Here is a 17,585-nt window from a genome sequence, read left to right as displayed (position 1 = left end):
AGCTGAGCACTGAAGAATTGATGCTTTTGAACTGTGGTGTTGGAGAAGACTCTTAAGAGTCTCTTGGACTGCAAGAGATCCAACCAGTCCATCCTAAAGGAGATCAGTCCCGGGTGTTCATTGGAAGGACTGATGTTGAAGCTGAAACTCCAATACTTTGACCACCCGATGCAAAGAGGTGACTCATTTGAAAAGACCCTGATGCTGGGGAAAGATTGAGGGCAGGAGGAGAAGGGGATGATAGAGGATGAGATGGCTGGATGGCATTACCAACTCTACGGACATGGGTTTGGGTGGACTCCGGGAGTTGTTGATGGACAGGGAGGCCTGGCATGCTGTGGTTCATGGGCTCGCAAGGAGTCGGACACGACTGAGTGACTGAACTGAACTAAAGCACCCATTTTATTATGTCAAGACTATGAAAAGAGATCGATACAAATCTGCTACGGAAGGAAAAACTCTTGTCTAAAGCAAAGAAAACTTTCATGCACATCTCAAATGGCACCTTTTACTGGAGAACAGACAGAATTGTCCTGGGTGGACCTCAGGAGAGAGAAACCACCTGAGCTCCATCTGAGGTTGGAAAGAGCGTGTTAGGACAGATGCAGATAACAATCTAGTGGTTACCAGTGGGGAGAGAAGGGAGAATGGCAAGGAAGGGGTAGAGAATGAAGAGGTAAAAACTACCATGTGTAAATAAATGGGCTCCCCAGTTGGTGCTAGTGGTGAAGAACCCGTCTTCCAATGAAGGAAACATGAGAGACACGAGTTCGATCCCTGGGTTAGGAAGGTTCCCTGGAGGAGGGCATGGCAGCCCACTCCAATACTCTTGCCTGGAGAATCGCTATGGATAGAGGAGCCTGTCAGGCTATGGTCCATAGGGTCGCAAAGAGTTGGGAACGACTGAAGTAACTTAGCATACACAGCACATAAAATAAATGAGCTACAAGTACATATTGTCCAACACAAGGAATGCAGCCAACAGTTCACAGTAACTATACATGAAGTATACTTTTAAAACTGTGAATCACTACGCTATGTACCTGAAACTTACATAATATTGTACATCAACTATACCTAAATAAAAAAGGAATGCAAAAATAAAAAATTATAGAAAAGAGGGAGTAACCTCCAAACAAACAGTTTTGCTTCTGCTAAGATGTTCGTCAGTTAGCATGCAGACTACTCTTCAAATCCTTCAACCAAGAATAAACAACTAAAATATGACATTTGAATTGACTAAATGATTTCAAGTGATATGTAAGCAAAAGAGACAGAAGGGAAATTTTCAACTAAAAAAATATTCAATTCCACCATATTTTCTAAACAGACTGTCATCTTTGATGCTAAAACATAGCATGGGATAGTGTTAAGAGTCCAAATTCTAAAATGAACTTCCTGGCTTAAAAATCTGACTCCTCTACTTAACAACGCAACAAAAGCCGCAGAACCAGAAAACTTTTCAGTTACGACTCCACCATTTTCCTTCTGTCTGCATAGAAAATAAATATAGAGATTTTTTTTTTAAGTGTGTTATGGATGCTCAGGCTACCTTCTTGCCACCCCTGGCCATGGCTCCTGACAGCAGTCTCCTCCATGTCTGGGTCCATGTATTCCTGCCTACCTTGTTTAACCATTATTTTTAGATGTGAGGCCTGCAGTCCTCGGACACATCTGATGTGTTTTGTCATCAACCACTTCTTAAGTGAACGGTGCTGTTTTTGCCCAGCCCAGATGCCTGCATCTCTAACACAGGGACTGACGGTGCGCTGACCAAGCTTGAGCTGAGGTTGTTCCTCAGAGACAGGAAACACGTCCCCATCACAGGTCCACATTAGTATTCGAAACACATGTTGGTTTAATATTTCAAACACAGAACAAAATGGCCAAGGAGATACACGGAGAATCTAAATAAGAACAGCCATTCTCAGCAGAAACCGAAAAGCGTGGCATGAGTGTGTCCAGGAAAAATTCTCCCTGATGCCGACATGGACCCCTTGATTTCTGGACCTGGAGGAATTTATTTACTCTCAGCCTATCCTGGGAACACAGCAGGTGTTTATTGCCAAGGAGATTCCCAGAAAGGTTAAGATCTCTGCAGTCCGGGTTAGATGTTGATGGAGTCACTGACTTCAAACAGGTGCCTGGCCGTGACTGGTTGTGCAGAGCATTCAAACGCATTTAATTGAAATTCAACAGACCTTTCACGACTTGGGGCTTGGCTCGGGACTAATGCGACAACGGTGACAATGCACCTCTGCTTCCCAAGAGTTCGGAGACCAACAAAATAAGCGCCTTCACAGCATGACAGTTGCCCTGCAGGCCGTGGGGCACAGCTGGCACAGGCCGGGCAGTTATAATCCACCACGCAGCAGTCGTGCAGGTCCCACAGCGAAGCGCCACCCAGGCGTGGCGGCGCCCTCTGCTCCCATTCTCCCGAGCTCTCCAGCGTCATCCCACCACAGAAGGGAGACGGTATCACCAGACCGTGCAGACTGCTTCCTGCCTGACCTCTCACTGCAGCCCCGGAGGCGAGGAGGGCTCCCCCAGACAAACACTCCATTTTTGCCACAACGTGACGGTTATCTCCTGTCACTGATGCTGATAAAAGCTTTGCTCCATAAAACAGTTATGTCAGTAGGGAAATAAGTAGGCTAAGACTAGAACAACACAGTCTAATAGAACATTCTGCAACGGTGAAAATATTCTGTGTGTGTTCTGTTCAACGTGGCAGCCACTAGCCATGTGTGATTACCAAATGCTTGAGATGTGGACAGTGTGGGTGAAGCACTGGATTTTTAATTTTAATCAGTATTTAAATTTAATTAACCTTTATTAGAGACATGCAAATCAAAGCTATCATGCCTGTCAGAGTGGCCACCATTAAAAAGTAACAAGCACTGGAGAGGGTATTGAGAACGGGAACCCTCTTATGCTATTGCTTGGAATGTTAATTGGTGCAGCCCCTATGGAAAATAGTCTGGAAGTTCCTTAAAAATCTAAAAATAGAACTACCATATGACCCAGCAGTCCTACTCCTGGGCATATAAATGGAAAAGAAGAAAACTCTAATTTAAGAAGATGCATGTACCATAGTGTTCACTGAGATTCACAATAGCAAAGCTTTGGAAGCAACATAAATGTCCACCAACAGATGAACGGACAAAGAGGATGCAGTGCACATATACAATGGAATGTCACTCAGCCACAGAAAGGAATGAAATAATGGCATCCACAGCAACACATGGGCTTAGAGATTATCAACCAAGTGAAGTAAGTCAGAGAAAGACCAATACCATATGAGATCACTGATATGTGGACTCTCAAATATGACACAAATAATCTTACTAACGAAACAGAAGTAGACTCACAGACACAGAAAACAAGCTGGTGGGTACCAAAGGGGAAGGGGGTGAGGGAGGGACAGGTCGGGAGTTTGGAATTAGCAGATACAAACTACTGTTTACAAAATAGATAAGAGACACGATCCTACTCTAGAGCAAAGGGGACTGTATTCAAATTTTGTGATAAACCAAAACGGAAGGATTTCTCTGGTAGTTCAGGAGCTAACAATCCACCTGCCAATGCAGGGAACGTGGGTTCAATCCCTGGTCCAGGAAGATTCCATGTGCTCCAGGGCAGCTAAGCCTGTGTGCACAACTCCTGAGCCTGTGCTCTGGAGCCAGGGAACTGCAGCTACTGAGCCCACGTGCAGCAACTCCCAAAGCCCGTGTACCTAGAGCCCGTGCTCCACAGCAAGAGACGCCTCTGCAGTGAGAAGCCCGAGCTCCACAAGCAGAGAGGAGCCCCCCTTGCTGCAACTAGAGAAAGTCTGCACGCAGCAACAAAGACCCAGAGCAGCCAAAAATAAAATAAAATCTAAAGCCATAATGGAAAAAATATGAAAAAGAACATATATATATATATGCAAAACTGAATTGTGTTGCTGTATATCAGAAACTAATAACATTGTAAATCAACTAAACTTCAGTAAAAAATTTAATTAGCTTAAGAAGGAGACAGTAGCAATATCGCTACCCTGATGTCTTCCCAGTGGACAACTCGAAGGGGGAGTCTCCCTTAAAATCCATCTTTCAACGTTCACTGCTTAGCCCAGGGCACATTCTAGCCTTGCCAATAAGGATTCCTCCACTGAAGGTGTTAAGTAGGAAAATACTGAGGCACGATTCAAGCTCTTTCCTTCCTCCTGCTAAAGGGAGTTACTGGTTGGCAGCCTTGTCAGTAGTCAGGGTAAAACTGAGAAGATCAAAGACCTGCTTGATTGATGTGCTTTGGGAAGAGCAAATATTTATCCTGGAAGATAAAAGAAGAGATGTGAAAGGTGAGCAAAGATAGATGCAAGAGACAAGAGAGAGCGAGGGCAGGGTTTGAGCGTCTGAGAGAGTTTGAAGAGCACAGGGAGAGAGTTTGGAGGGAGAGGAGGCATTGAGGGGGCGGAATGTCTAAATGGGAAGAGAAATTTTCGAGATGTTTCCTCTGCAGCACGAATAGTTCCAGCTTTGGCTTTTCTAAAGGACTCAATAGAATTTGACAGGGCTTCTCAATTATATTGAAAAATTGGGTTTCTATTCAAGAGTGAATCATCCCAGCTAAATCTGGGCTACAAAAGGGAAAACAGAATAGGAACAGGAATGAAAAATGTTAAAAGAGCAAAAGTAAGAGTGTCCTGTAAGCGCCATAGGCTGAGGGCCGAGACGGTGACTCCAAGCCAGTGAGAGGGTGCAAATTTGCCTCTGCTATTTATTTCCTAGGAAGGAGCAGTCCCAGGGCATGGACCGTCTCCTCTGTGATCAGAGAGAACGGTTCTCCAGGATCTGAAGGCAGATAAACCTGAACAGAATGTTTTGGGAAGAGGGGGCATGTTTTTAGCTGTATTACACATCCCGGGTTCTGGCTGCAGAAACACTGAGTCACAGCTTATTACAAGGTCCCCAGTCGGAACAATTTCAGTCAGTTTAGCTGGAGGATAAAGAGAATCCAATTACGAAATCGTTGAGACCAGTCATAGGAACGGTGGATTTAATAGCTCCCCATTAGCTGATTGACCTAGGGATAGCATAGATAAATGAAAAGCAATTCTTTCTGATCTTAGGGATTTTTTTTTTAAGTCTGTTAGTTGATGGATAGTCTGTTTTAAGAAGGAGATGTGTCTGCATCAGGAGGGCGGGGAGAGGGTTTTGCAGTTTGCAAGCTTCATCAGAGCTTACTGTAGAATTTAGACTGAGCCACTGGGGTTGTCCCACTACGTATCTATTTGCATGAAGAGCAGCCTGGGATAAGATAAGCCTGGGAAAGAAGAGAAACATTCACGCTAAGGGAAATGCGAGTTGGAGAATAGAAGCCTAGATGAAGAAGCCTATGGTAATGCAAGTGGGAAGCTTGACTCTGAATGTGGGCTTTGGTACAACTCAGCCCTTCAACTTCAAGGGCTCATGACGAGTGGGTATAAAGTAAGTGAAGAAAACCCTGGCTCAAATCCCAGCTCTTTGTCTCAAGAGTTTCATCATCTTTAACAAGTTCTTTATTTCTCTGATCCTTTTCCTTCATCAGAAAATGTTGGGTATCATGCTAAGTGCACGTGTGCGAAGTCGCTTGGGTTGTGTCAGACTCTGCGACTCCATGGACTGCAGCCCACCAGGCTCCTCCGTCCATGGGATTCTCCAGGCAAGAATACTGGAGTGGGTTGCCATGCCCTCCTCCAGGGGATCTTCCTGACCTGGGGATTGAACCGGCATCTCTTGCGTCCCCTGCATTGGCAGGCGGGTTCTTTACCACTAGCACCACCTGGGAAATTTCTATAAAACCCTTAACGTGGTGCTGTGTGAGAAATCACTCAGTAAGGGTCATTGTGATAATAACGATGATAAATAATGAATGACAAGAGTGTCATTATTATTAGCTCCAAACAGCAGAAACATTGATAAGGAGGCTGGCACATGCTGCTTTAGAACCTGTATTGGGTAGAAAGGGGGCCGCATTCTCAGCAGAAGGCCAGGCTCCACCTCAGCAGAAAGCCAGGCTCCACCTGGGATGGAGAAGAAACGGGAAATACACTGGGTGACTTCAGTGTACTGGGAGGAGCAGAGCAGAGCAACAGGAGATGGTTACAATCAAGGGGAACCAGAACTGTGTTCTGAGAGTCCAGGCCACAGCAGCTAAGATACCCTTGCAACGATGTGGGAGGCATTGAAGGTGGGGGTCCTGATACCTACTAAGGAAGGTCAGAACAGAGTCAAGGACATACCATTTGTTCTAAAAGGTTATTTTCCCCCCAATAGTTTGAAATATTTATTCCTTTATTTTCCAGTTGTACTGAGCTATATTTGACACACTGTATTAATTTAAGGTGTACAGCATAATGATTCGATGTGTGCGTATCTTACACAGGATTGTCACATCACTGTTTACTTTAGGGAAACGTCTGAACAGCCAGGCTGGTGGAGCCTCGGGTCCCCAGGTGTGCGAGCATGGCAGGAACACTTGAATTACTGCTCTTGGGGTAACCCTCGCCAGAAGCAGCACCCTGGGCTCTTGGAGAGAGCCCCGGCTGCAGCCCCCAGTGGAGCTGGGTGACAGTGAGGAGGAAACCACAGAGCGTCTTGAGAAGGTAGAGGCCCACATCTCCCCGCCTCGGCGGAGTGGTTATGAGAGGGCTCAAGAAGCGACCTTCTGGCTTCAAGAGAACAAACTGTGTCAGGGAGAAGTAAAACTCCCCCAAACACAGCTCCTTTGGTATTCTTTCAAATCCCCGTTCAAAGACCTGCACGCTGGAGGGAGGTAGACTCAGAGAAAGCTAAGATGCCAGAGGAGAGCGCAAAGGAACACGGGCTCGGACGGGCCACTGTTTGTATTAGGAAAGTGACATTTACAAGTGAGACAGCCACCGCTGCCGAAATGTACACCCGACGCTCTGGGTAACATATTCACTCACTCCCCCAAACGCTGATTGTGCGCCGACTGTTACGGAAGCGCCAGGCATGGTGTTCATCAGTTAGCGGAGAGTAGGGAACGCTTCTGGAATGTCTAAGATGACCAGAGATTCAAAAGATGATGGGCCTTAAAGTTGAAAACAGTATATATGTTATTTAATATGATTCAATGACTTGGTGCTGAGGGACATCAAGTCCCAAGAGAGGGCATGGAGCTGCCTTCCCCAGTGCCCCCTCTGATTCTTCACTTTTTTCTGGACAAAGAAGCATCTCCCATCCACCATGATGGCTACCATTTTGATCAGTCCAGTGTGTTTCTTACCTACGTGCGTCATCTGATAACTGCCCTCCATCCCATTTACAGCATCTACCCCACATTCAACACACACACACACACACACACACACACACACATGCGTGCTTCATGAGTTCCTGGCTGGGCTGTTGAGCTCAGTGCTCCCTTCTTTTAGGTCAGAACAAGAGGGCGTGAGACACCAATGTGGCCAATCATTACGCCTTACTCCCTCAGGCCAGACAGAGAGAGACCCAAGGGCTGGTTTGTGATTTATGAGGGGTCAATTGGATCCCTTCCCTGACATATGAAAACTGGGAGAAGAAAGTTCTGTTTGCATCGGGGCTTGCTAAACTCTCAGGAGGCAGTGGGGGTGAAAGGTCTCCATCTTTCCAGGTCTCAGGAAGGCAGCTGATCGCAGTAACCCACGAGGAAAGAGAAGACAAGAGAGGGAAGGGGAAGGGAAAGGGAGCACCTAGGAGTCCAGGGACTAGTTCACCAAGGTGAACTTCCTTCAGCATGGCTGAAAGGAAGGACGGAGAGGTAGGAGCAGAAGTGACTGGTCTTCCTTCTGAAGGCCCCTGAGCTTGGCCCAGCCCCTGCAGCACAGTCGGAGCACCGTACATTTTGGTCCCACTCACTCTCGTTCCCTCAGGAACGCATCTGGATGTTCGTGTTTATGTCATGCCATGGTGGCGCAGCCTGTCCAGGCTACTGTGTTTTTTTTTTAATCTGACAGCGTTTGGTCTCAGTTGCGGTGGGATCTCCTAGTTACGGCATGTCATCTCAAGTTACCTTGCGATCTAGTTCCCTGACCAGGGATCAAACCCAGGCCGCCTGCATTGGAAGCTCAGAGTCCTGGCTACCTGGACCTCCAGGGAAGTCCCTCAGCTACTTTTGATTTTAGGGTCTTATACCCTTTAGGGGAGACAGGTGCAGTCTGAATACGGACTCCATTCAGAAAACTTTATGACTTAAGGAGGGACTTTCTAATGTCCTATTTTTTTTTTCATCTCCTTCCCACCATTAATATATATTAAACATATACTGTACGACAAGGACTCCATTCATTCAACAGATATGAAATGTGCCAACATCATTGCCAAATACTTTAGACACAATCTAAAATTACCCCATAAGGACTATAATTATACCCATATTACAGCTTAGCAAACTGAGGTTTCAAAAGAGGAAGTCATTTTCCCAAGGTGACAGAGGTTGCTAAATTCAAGGACTTGACCACGTCTGTTTCACCCCAAACATTAACCCTTTTATAACCCCAAAGCATCCTGCCTCCCAGCCAGTTTGGATGTCTAGTCAGTGCCAGCCCCCAAAATGAATCACTATCAGTCTTTTCGCAGAAGAGAATTATCCTACAAGGGACTCTGGAGGAGGGGAGCAGTCAGCATTAAGAGGACTCGGTGCTTTAATTTGCAGAGGAAGCAGTGGCTCACATGTTTCTCCCCCTGGACAGTGCTGGGGAAGGGGCTGAGGCTGAGGGGTCAAGGAGCTGGAGAACAGAATTCCCCCCGCAGACTCTCATCTAGAAAAACATCACATTCAAAGATGAAACAGCTCCTTTCACTGGAGCATCTATTTTGTCTCTTGGGCCTTCAAACATTAAACATTAAATTTACTCATTTTAATACCGTGGCTGAAACTGATGTTCTGTGTGAGATCACATACAGAGGAATCAGACTAATTCGAGATTACATGCCTGCTGCCCTTTCCTAGGAAGAGCCTCTTCTTGTTTCTAATTAAACTTTTTCTTCTATGACAAATGCCAAGATGCCAAGAAAGACCTGTACGAAGAATAAGAAGTGGCAGGAACTTGGGGTCACGAGGGCGTTCTTCCCCATGCCTGGGTGAGCTTTGTTGTTGGCATGAATGTCAGTGATCTGCCCAAAGGTCATGGGATTTTGGTTCCGCTGGATGGGTGCAAACCAGACTCCAGAGGTTGGGCCGTTTTGCACGCCCAGCTATCAGAGAAATCTGTGCTGTCACCCACGGATGGGTGTGCAGAGAGTTGGTGTCAGGGTAGCATACATTCATCCTAGTCCATTCCCAACCCTGGGCACAAGACTCAAAAGCCAGCACCCTACTCCAGCTGTGCGTGTTGTTGGATGGGAGGTGATCAGGACAGGGCACTGGAGGATGGGGGTCGAGTCCAGTAACAGAGGAAGGAAAATAACTGACTCACTATGTGCAAGGAGCAGTGAGGACGGTCAGAGACCCTCAGCCGGTCTTCACGGTAACACCAAAGAGAGGGTGTCATTCTTACCAAGGGGAGGCTACGGGCGAGGTATCAGTGTTATCTGCTCACCATCACCCAGCCGCAGGGAGGCAGGATTAGAGTCTGAACTCAGATCTGTTGTAGGTCCTTACTCTTCCCATTTCATCTCTGAATCCCTTTTTCCTTACCTAGAAATTAAGGATGACAGCTTCATGGGTGAGGGTCTGATGGGAAATGACAAGGATGATAGTCTTTGTTGCTGCAAAGATGCTGCCGGTGGAGGGGAGGGCGAACTTGAGTCCTCACTCCCATTGCCCACCGTGAGCCCCCTGCCTTTGGCTTCCATCTAATGAAGATCAGGCTGCTGTTTATGGGAACCTGCTCTATGTCAGACGTCCGATAAGATGTTCTGTGCCTCCTCTGTCTATGAAGTAGAAGAAACTCCGATCCTGGGCTTCCTTTCTTCCTCAAAGTGCTGGGGAGACGGGAAGTCCATTCCACTATCGGATCAGAGCGGACATTGTCACCATCACCAGCTCCTCGGGGAGGACACAGTTAACGGAAAAAGGCAAACTCGGATGGACAAGAAAGACCCCTGATGCAGCGCTCCACCTTCTCATCCCCAAACGGGGCCCAGTGTGACTCTGGAGAGTCATCCTTTCCTGTCAAATCCTGATGACCCCGTCCAACACAGAGCACTTTATTCCAGTCTCTGTGCCAGAGTGGCTCCCAGCTCGGGTACTGGGACCCTCCAAACAATTTCTCAGTTTTACAAACATCTGCATCGCTTAACCTCATACAGTCCATTTATTTATTTCAATAAACACAGAGAAGAGCATTGTTGTTGTTCAGCCACTCAGTTGTGTCCCACTCTTTATGACCCCATTGACTACAGCACGCCAGGATTCCCTGTCCTCCACTATCTCCCAGAGCTTGCTCAAACTCATTCCATTCAGTGGGTGATGCCATCCAACCGTCTCATCCTCTGTCGCCACGCCCCCCGCTCCTGCCTTCAATCTTTCCCAGCACCAAGGTCTTTTGCAGTGAGTTGGCTCTTTGCAACTTGACCTCATACACCCCAGTTATTTATTCGAATAGACACAGGGAAGAGCATATTGGCCATGTTTCACTGGCTTAACCTTTCATGCTGTCTTCTTTGGGATACCCTGAGCTCAAGTTGCTGGTGTAGCCATAGACCAGTGGAGGAAATGCAGCAGAGGAAGGAACTTAAATGTCTTGAGTGGTGATCATATTTAATCAGCATGAGTATTCTGGGTCAACCATAGTAATGTAATTCTAAGTGGATCCCAAAAGCATTCCAGACCCCAGAAAGGCGAGGAAGTGGATGTGGCCCAGAACCATGATGGCCGCTTTGGGAGGCAAGATGACAGCATGCAACTTAAAATATATATTTATTTTTAATTATTTTTGGCCCGCTGGGTCTTTGTGGCTGCGCACGGGCTTTCTCTTGTCGTGGCTCCTGGCTGCTCATTGCAGCGGCTTCTCTGGTTGCAGAGCACAGGCTCTGGAATACAGGTTCCCTGCTGCGGTGCATGGGCTTAGTTGCTCCGCCGCATGTAGGATCTTCCCGGAGCAGAGACTGCACTGGTGTTCCCTGCATTGCAACATGGAGTCTCAACCGCTGGACCACCAGGGAAGCCCCATCATGCAGTTCTGAGGGTGATCAGCTATGCTTCAAGTCAGTCCAGTGCATCCCATGGTTCTTTCTCTGTATTTCCAATTCCAGTCTTTGTGTCTGTCTGCCTTTCTGAGTCTGTGGGTCTTTCATTGCCTCTGTCTGTTCTCTCTTTCTACTCTGTGTTTGTCACTGTGTCCCTCAGATCATAGAGTCCAGAACAAGGCAGACTTAGATTTTTATGTTGCTTGTCCACCTAAAAATTTGCAATCTTAACATATCTCTGAATGCCAGTTCCCCCATCTTTAAAATGGAGACTGTAACACTGATGTTGTTGATGCTGTTGAGTGGCCATAAGGATAAAATGAAGCAAAGTATATAGCAGGCAACTCAGTGGCTGCCTCATCACCAGCAGCCAATGGCTGGGCTCCCAGCCCATCTGCAGTGCACCTGACCTTCATGATGTATCAGGATCCCACCAATCTCTTGGCTTTCTTCTAGCATGGCCCGCCCTCGGCCCATTTTCAGATCAGCCAATGGAGCCATGACTGGCTGCAACTATTTTTCATCCAGTTGGTCTCGTTCCAGCAGCTTCACGTGGCCTCTTGCTGTAAATCAGTCTGGGAAAATAAATGTCCTCAATCCATTAGAGCCTTTCCACCACAAGCCAAACAGACAGGCTTGTTAATGGCCACTTAAGTAGGTTCCTGCAGCCCAGTCTGGGGACCCTCAACCTCAAATCCTCCCAGCTCCTGTCCAAGAGAAGCGCCACTGTGGCAAGACCCCTGGCAGCAAAGGTGTAGACAGGACCCTGAGCAATTGCCGGGGACTGGGGGAGGAGAGGCCACAGACCCTGGTGTGTCTACAACAGTCCCAGTTTGTGCCTGCTGTCCCAGAGCAGTTATTAACAGTGTCCCTTTCATCCTCCAGAGTGGTGCTGATAACCTGTAAGGGGAACCTATGGAAACCAAGAGAGCAGTTTGAACAATACCATCTAGCATTTGTTGGCCTCTTGCTCTGGCATCACCACAAAGATCCTGATGCACCGTGTCGCATTGAAACCCCCTTACAACACTCTACACTTGTTGTTCGGTTGTTAAGTCGAGTCTGACTCTTCGCAACCCCGTGGACTGCGGCACGCCAGGCTCCCTTGTCCTTCACTATCTCCCAAGTTAGTTCAAATTCATGTTCATAGACTCAGTGATGCTATCTAACCGTCTCATCCTTTGCCACCCTCCTCTCCTTTTGCCTTCAGTCTTTCCCAGCATCAGGGTTTTTGCCAATGAGTCAGCTCTTCACATCAGGTGGCCAAAGTACTGGAGCTTCAGTACCAGTCCTTCCAATGAAGTCCTTCAGGGTTGATCTCCTTGCGGAATGACTGGCTTGGCTCTGAAGGGTGGTGCTATTATTATTTCCATTCTATAGACCAGGAAGCCCATGGTTAGAGCAGTAAGCGACGGGGTCAAGGTCAGCCAGTGTAGAGGACACTGTTCGCGCCTCACCCAGATCTCTGTCACCAGCCAGCGCACCCGTCCCCCAGCTGGCTGTCGGAGCTCAGAGCAGCCCTGTTCCTCCTTCCATGAGTTACAGAGACTCCACACCCCCACTCAGGAAGCAGCCCAGAGCCCATCATCGACCGATGACAGGGCGGGGAGCCCAGAAGTCTCCCCCCACTGCTACAAGGTCAGATTGACTCTGTGGTGCAACTTGTGCTCTAGAACTCCTGGAGGGATCCAGCTGAGACCAACCTTTGCTTCACTCCTTCCCCTGTCCTATCCTGCTCCCCTTCTCCTGAAAGGACACCCCCTCCCCCAACCATCAACCTCTTCAAACAGCATTCCTGTCTCAGGCTGTGCCTCCAGGGGACCAGTCCTAGGACAGCCGGGTAGCAGGGGGTGAGCTAGGCTCACATCTAGGAAGGTCTCACTCTTCATCTCTAAGTAGATGTGATGCAACATTGCCTGTATTATGACATACATGATTAAAATGATGGCCTCCGAGTCATCAGGTTGCCAGCAGGTCTATCACACAGGCATCAGTGTGACAACAATCACAACTACTGTTTGCTGTTGTTGTTCAGTTGCTGAGTTGTGTCAGACTCTTTGCAACCCCACGGACTGCAGCACGCCAGGCTTCCCTGTCCTTCACTATCTACCGGAATACACTCAAACTCATGTCCATTGAGTCAGTGATGCTATCTAACCATCTCATCCTCTGTCGCCCCCTTTCTCCCCTTGCCCTCAATACTTCCCAGCATCAGGATCTTTACCAATGACTTGGCTCAATGCATCAAGTGGCCAAAGGACTGGAGCTTCAGCTTTAGCATCAGTCCTTCCAATGAATGTTCAGGGTTGATTTCCTTTAGGATTGACTGGTTTGATCTCCTCGGTGTCAAGGGACTCTCATGAGTCTTCTCCAACACCACAGTTCTTGCTGCTAACCTTGAGCCCATCTCTTTCTTGCATCCGAACCTCTGAACACTATAGTGTTCATCTTATTAATTCCATTTTGCAGTCGAGGCAGGAAAAGCTTAGAGAAGTTAAGAGAGATGCTCACCAAGGTTACACAGATCTATCTTTCTCCAAAGGCCACACGCTTTTTGCACTTGGCCAGTTAAATCACTTGCTGTGCAAATTGTTCACTGAATGGCTGATGAAATGGGTTCTCTAGAAACAATGATGTTCTGGTAACAATTCAGATGGAAGACTGGGCTACCCTTCCCACCCTGTACAGCCCACAGTGGTTCTTTCTGAGCCATGTTTAACCATCAAGACTTCACTTTAGGGAGAAAGCTGGATTACTCTTGGGACAGCCAGAGAACGTTTCCTTAAGCCAGACATAAACAGATTAAAAGGGTTTCCCAGGTGGCACATAAAGAACCTGCCTGCCAATGCAGGAGACATAAGAGATGCAGATTCCATCCCTGGGTCAGGAAGGTCCCCTGGAGGAGGGCATGGCAACCCACTCCAGTATTCTTGCCTGGAGAATCCCATGGAGAGAGAAGCCTGGCGGGCTACAGTCCACGGGGTTGCAAAGAGTCAGACACGACTGAAGTGACTGAGCACCCGTGCAAACAGATCAAAGCCACATTCACTGAAGAAAGGGAAGAAAACAAGGTTATGTGTCAAAGGTCCGGAGAAGTAAACTACATCTCTTCTGGCTTTTCAACAGAGGGAGACAAAATAAGAGGAAAAGAGCAGAGCTTTAAGGAGAAATAAACTAGGATTCAAATCCTAGCTTCATTACCTGTGTGATGTTTTTAGCAAATTACTCAACATCTCCAAGTCTCAGTTTGATTTACCATAATACCTACTGTGTTAGACCACAGATGAGAGTGGGGAAATGAGATGAAATATGTATGTCCCCCTGCCTTCTCTCTTCCATTTCCACAAAATTCATATGGTAATCAACTTGGACCCTCATTTCAGGTCTGAATGATACTAGTTCAGATGGACTATGCCTTATTTTCCAGCAAAAAGCAGATCCTATTTGATGATAAAAGGTTTCCATTAAAAATAGAGAACCGAGAGAGAACGGATAAGAGGGGAAACTTCATCCAAGAGGCCATCAGCTGATTCATAAAACTACAGAATGAGTCATCCTGGCTCCCAAGGCTAATCTTACAATCAATGGGCATCTCTGGCCAGCCAATCCTAGCCCAGTGGAGAAAGAAGGGCCCAGCGGGCAAGCCTCACAAACCTATTCCAATCCCTCCCTGCAAAACCGATAAACTCTGCTTCCAGCTTGAGTGAAATGAAAATCAACCTGGGCCCTTTGCAGTACTGTTTTCCCTCCCTCGTCCAGCATCATCTCCCACCCCTCATGGCTTGTGGGCTTTCTAAACAACTGGGGCGGGGGGATCTGCGGTGATTCTACTCAGTGTGTGTGTGTGTGTGTGTGTGTGTGTGTCTCTCTCTCTCTGTGTCTGTGTATGTGTGTGTGTCTGTGTGTGTGTGCAGCTCCAAAAAAGCAGGCTTCTGTGTCTGGCTTTGAAAATCAATCTCCCAGCCTTCATCCTGACATTTATTATTTCCAAACCCTTCAGGTCCTCTTGGCATTTATGCAGGAAGCAAAAGGCTGGAGAACCCAGGTCTATTTGTCCTGCAGATGATGATCTTTTAACAAAAAAGTAGCTTCAATATTTTTACTCTCTGTATATACACTCTGACAAAGAGTCCTAGAACCCAGTCCTCAATTTGAATGAGGGTCATAAATCACACACACACACACACACACACACACACACGTAATATTTTTGATTGGTGGTTGAGGAAGGAGAATTAATCAATACACAGGTTTAATTTTACTAGGTAGACATACTTCCACCAGACATGACTCAACAATCTCCCTCCAGGCACCTTTCCCCCATCCTTCCATCCAACAAAAACTGAGTCATTCAGCAAGATACACTGGGTGCCAAGCTTTGTGCTGGGCATTGGGAATTTATCAGTGAGCATGTATCAGAGGCATGCTCTGCCTTCTGGATCAGCCAGCTTGGTTCAGCAAGAGTTAACAAGATAGAACTGTATAGGATCCCCCAGTTGGCCAAAGCCGCCTCTGCCACCCTGGGAGAGGCCCCTGTGTTTAGAGTCAAATGCGCCCAGCCCCCTGTGTGAGAAGTGAGCCAGAGACCAGTGCCTGCCTCTCTCCAGCCACCTTCCAGTCTGAAGAATGAAACCCGCACCTGCCCTCAAAGTGGCAAAGCGGAGGGGAAGCTCCTCTGCACTCTTCCTGCCTCTAGACTGTTCCTAGATGCTGAGTTTGGGGGGCTAACCAGTGAGCTGGCTGCTGCTTTTAGGGAGCTGGGTCTGTTGGGGGCTTTAAAGAACGGTGATGGGAAGGGATGGGCCCATCTCAGGGTGCTAACAGCAAGTTCCCCAGGAAAGCTTTCCACGCTGCAGCATACAACTCACAGCGCTGGTCCAGTGAGCCCTTCCGGGGTGAGCCCTCTCCCTGGAACTCCAGGGAAATGACTATACAGTGATAGCACAATCGATGTTTAAACACTCCAGGAGGAATCCCGGCCCGGTGAGGGTCTGACGTTCCCCGGGGCGGGGTGGGGACAGGAAGGGGGTACTAAGGAGATGGAAGCAGGAGTTAGAAGATTCAGCTGTTTTGTTTGTTTGTGCTTTTCCTCTTCAGAGAAACACAGAAGACGCTGGTGGGCAAGAGGGGGATTAAGTAGCAGTGCTGGCCTTCCCTCTCACCAGGCTTAAACGCTGGGTACCTAAAATGCTTCCTTCCCAGTTCCTTTCCCAGTATGAGACCACAAGGAGGGAGTGTACAGCGGTGAGGAAGAAGGACGCATTTCCCCAGCCCGGCTCTCCGACCCCAGCCCCAAAGGGAAAGCTGCCTAGAGGTTGAAAAAGATGCCATATCAAATCCTGGCCATGCCGCTTAGCGGCAGCCAGCTGATCTTGGGCAAACCACTCTCTGAGCCCCGGCTGCCGCACCTGTGACAAGGGGACAACGATGATGCCTAACTCTCTGGGTCCCAGGAACTATTAAATAAGATCGCACACGTAAAACTCTTTTAAGAACCCATGGCAGGTACGCAGTGAGCCGACGGTTACGCTTTTCTAACCATGTTAGCATCAAACCTTCCTCTCTTGGCCCCTGAGCTGTCCTACTCCACGGAGAGCTCCCGTGGCGCGATTATCCAGACCCTGAGCGCTGGGCGCCACCGGCCACCCTTCCCCTCCCCGGAGCTCACCACCTCCTCCGGTCACCCCCAGATCTGGCTTGGGGAGAGCGAGGGCTTGCCTGCCAGCCTCCTTCCCAGCATCAGCGGGCCAAGGGGCGGCGGGGGAGGCTCGGAGAGCCGGTGAGGGCGCGCGGGGGGCCGCCCAAGGAGGCTTTTCCCCTCGGGCAGCGTGCCTGCCGAGGCTCTGCCAGCCGCTCCCCCGGAGCTCTGAGCGCGCAAAGAGAGAGAGAGAGAAAGAAAGCAAGAAAGGCGCGGATACTGGACCAGGCTTTGACGCGGATCTTGAGCTCGCCGTCCTGCGGCTCGGGCATGGCCTTCCTGGTGACCCGCAGCTTGTTGAGCCCCCCGAAGCCGGCCAGTACCACGGCGCGCATCTCCTGGGCGTCCCCGAGGCGGTGAGAGCCGCCGCCGCCGCCGCCCTCGGCCGGCTCCTTGCCTGCCTCCTTTTCGATCATCTGCTCCGTCTCCTCCGCCTTCTCCACGCCTTCCTTGGCCATGGCGCGCGGGGGCGCGGGGCGCACGGGCTGCGGCTGCTGCGGCGCTTGGGGGCTCGGGGACCCTCGCTCGCGGGTTCCTCCTGTTGAATGCGGGATGCTCGGCGGCGCAATGGCTGCAGCCTCTGCGAGCCGCGCCGCGGTCCACGGACTCCGCCGTAATCCTCCCAAGAGCCGCGCGCCCTGCCTCGCTGCCCTCCTCTCTGTTCTGCCCGAGCAAAGCCTCAGCTCCCGCCTCTCAGCCAGTTTCACACCAAGCTCTTGATCGTAGAACCC

General features: G+C 48.8%; 1 protein-coding gene across 2 annotated transcripts in view; it reads right to left on the bottom strand.

The window, feature by feature from the left end:
- Positions 1 to 17,367, bottom strand: part of VAT1L (vesicle amine transport 1 like) — a 165,476-nt gene extending 148,109 nt beyond the window's left edge. For both annotated transcript variants that reach the window (XM_055551307.1, XM_055551308.1), the window contains exon 1: positions 17,080 to 17,367. In XM_055551307.1, the coding sequence (XP_055407282.1) occupies positions 17,080 to 17,312 (233 nt within the window). In that variant the 5' untranslated portion in view covers positions 17,313 to 17,367. The remainder of the gene's footprint in view (positions 1 to 17,079) is intronic.
- Between the last annotated feature and the right edge of the window lie 218 nt (positions 17,368 to 17,585).

This window comes from Bubalus kerabau, chromosome 17 (assembly GCF_029407905.1).
Source record: "Bubalus kerabau isolate K-KA32 ecotype Philippines breed swamp buffalo chromosome 17, PCC_UOA_SB_1v2, whole genome shotgun sequence".
Classification (NCBI taxonomy): domain Eukaryota; kingdom Metazoa; phylum Chordata; class Mammalia; order Artiodactyla; family Bovidae; genus Bubalus; species Bubalus kerabau.
The sequence above is the reverse complement of the archived record's forward strand: the minus strand, read 5'-3'. Positions and strand labels throughout refer to the sequence as shown.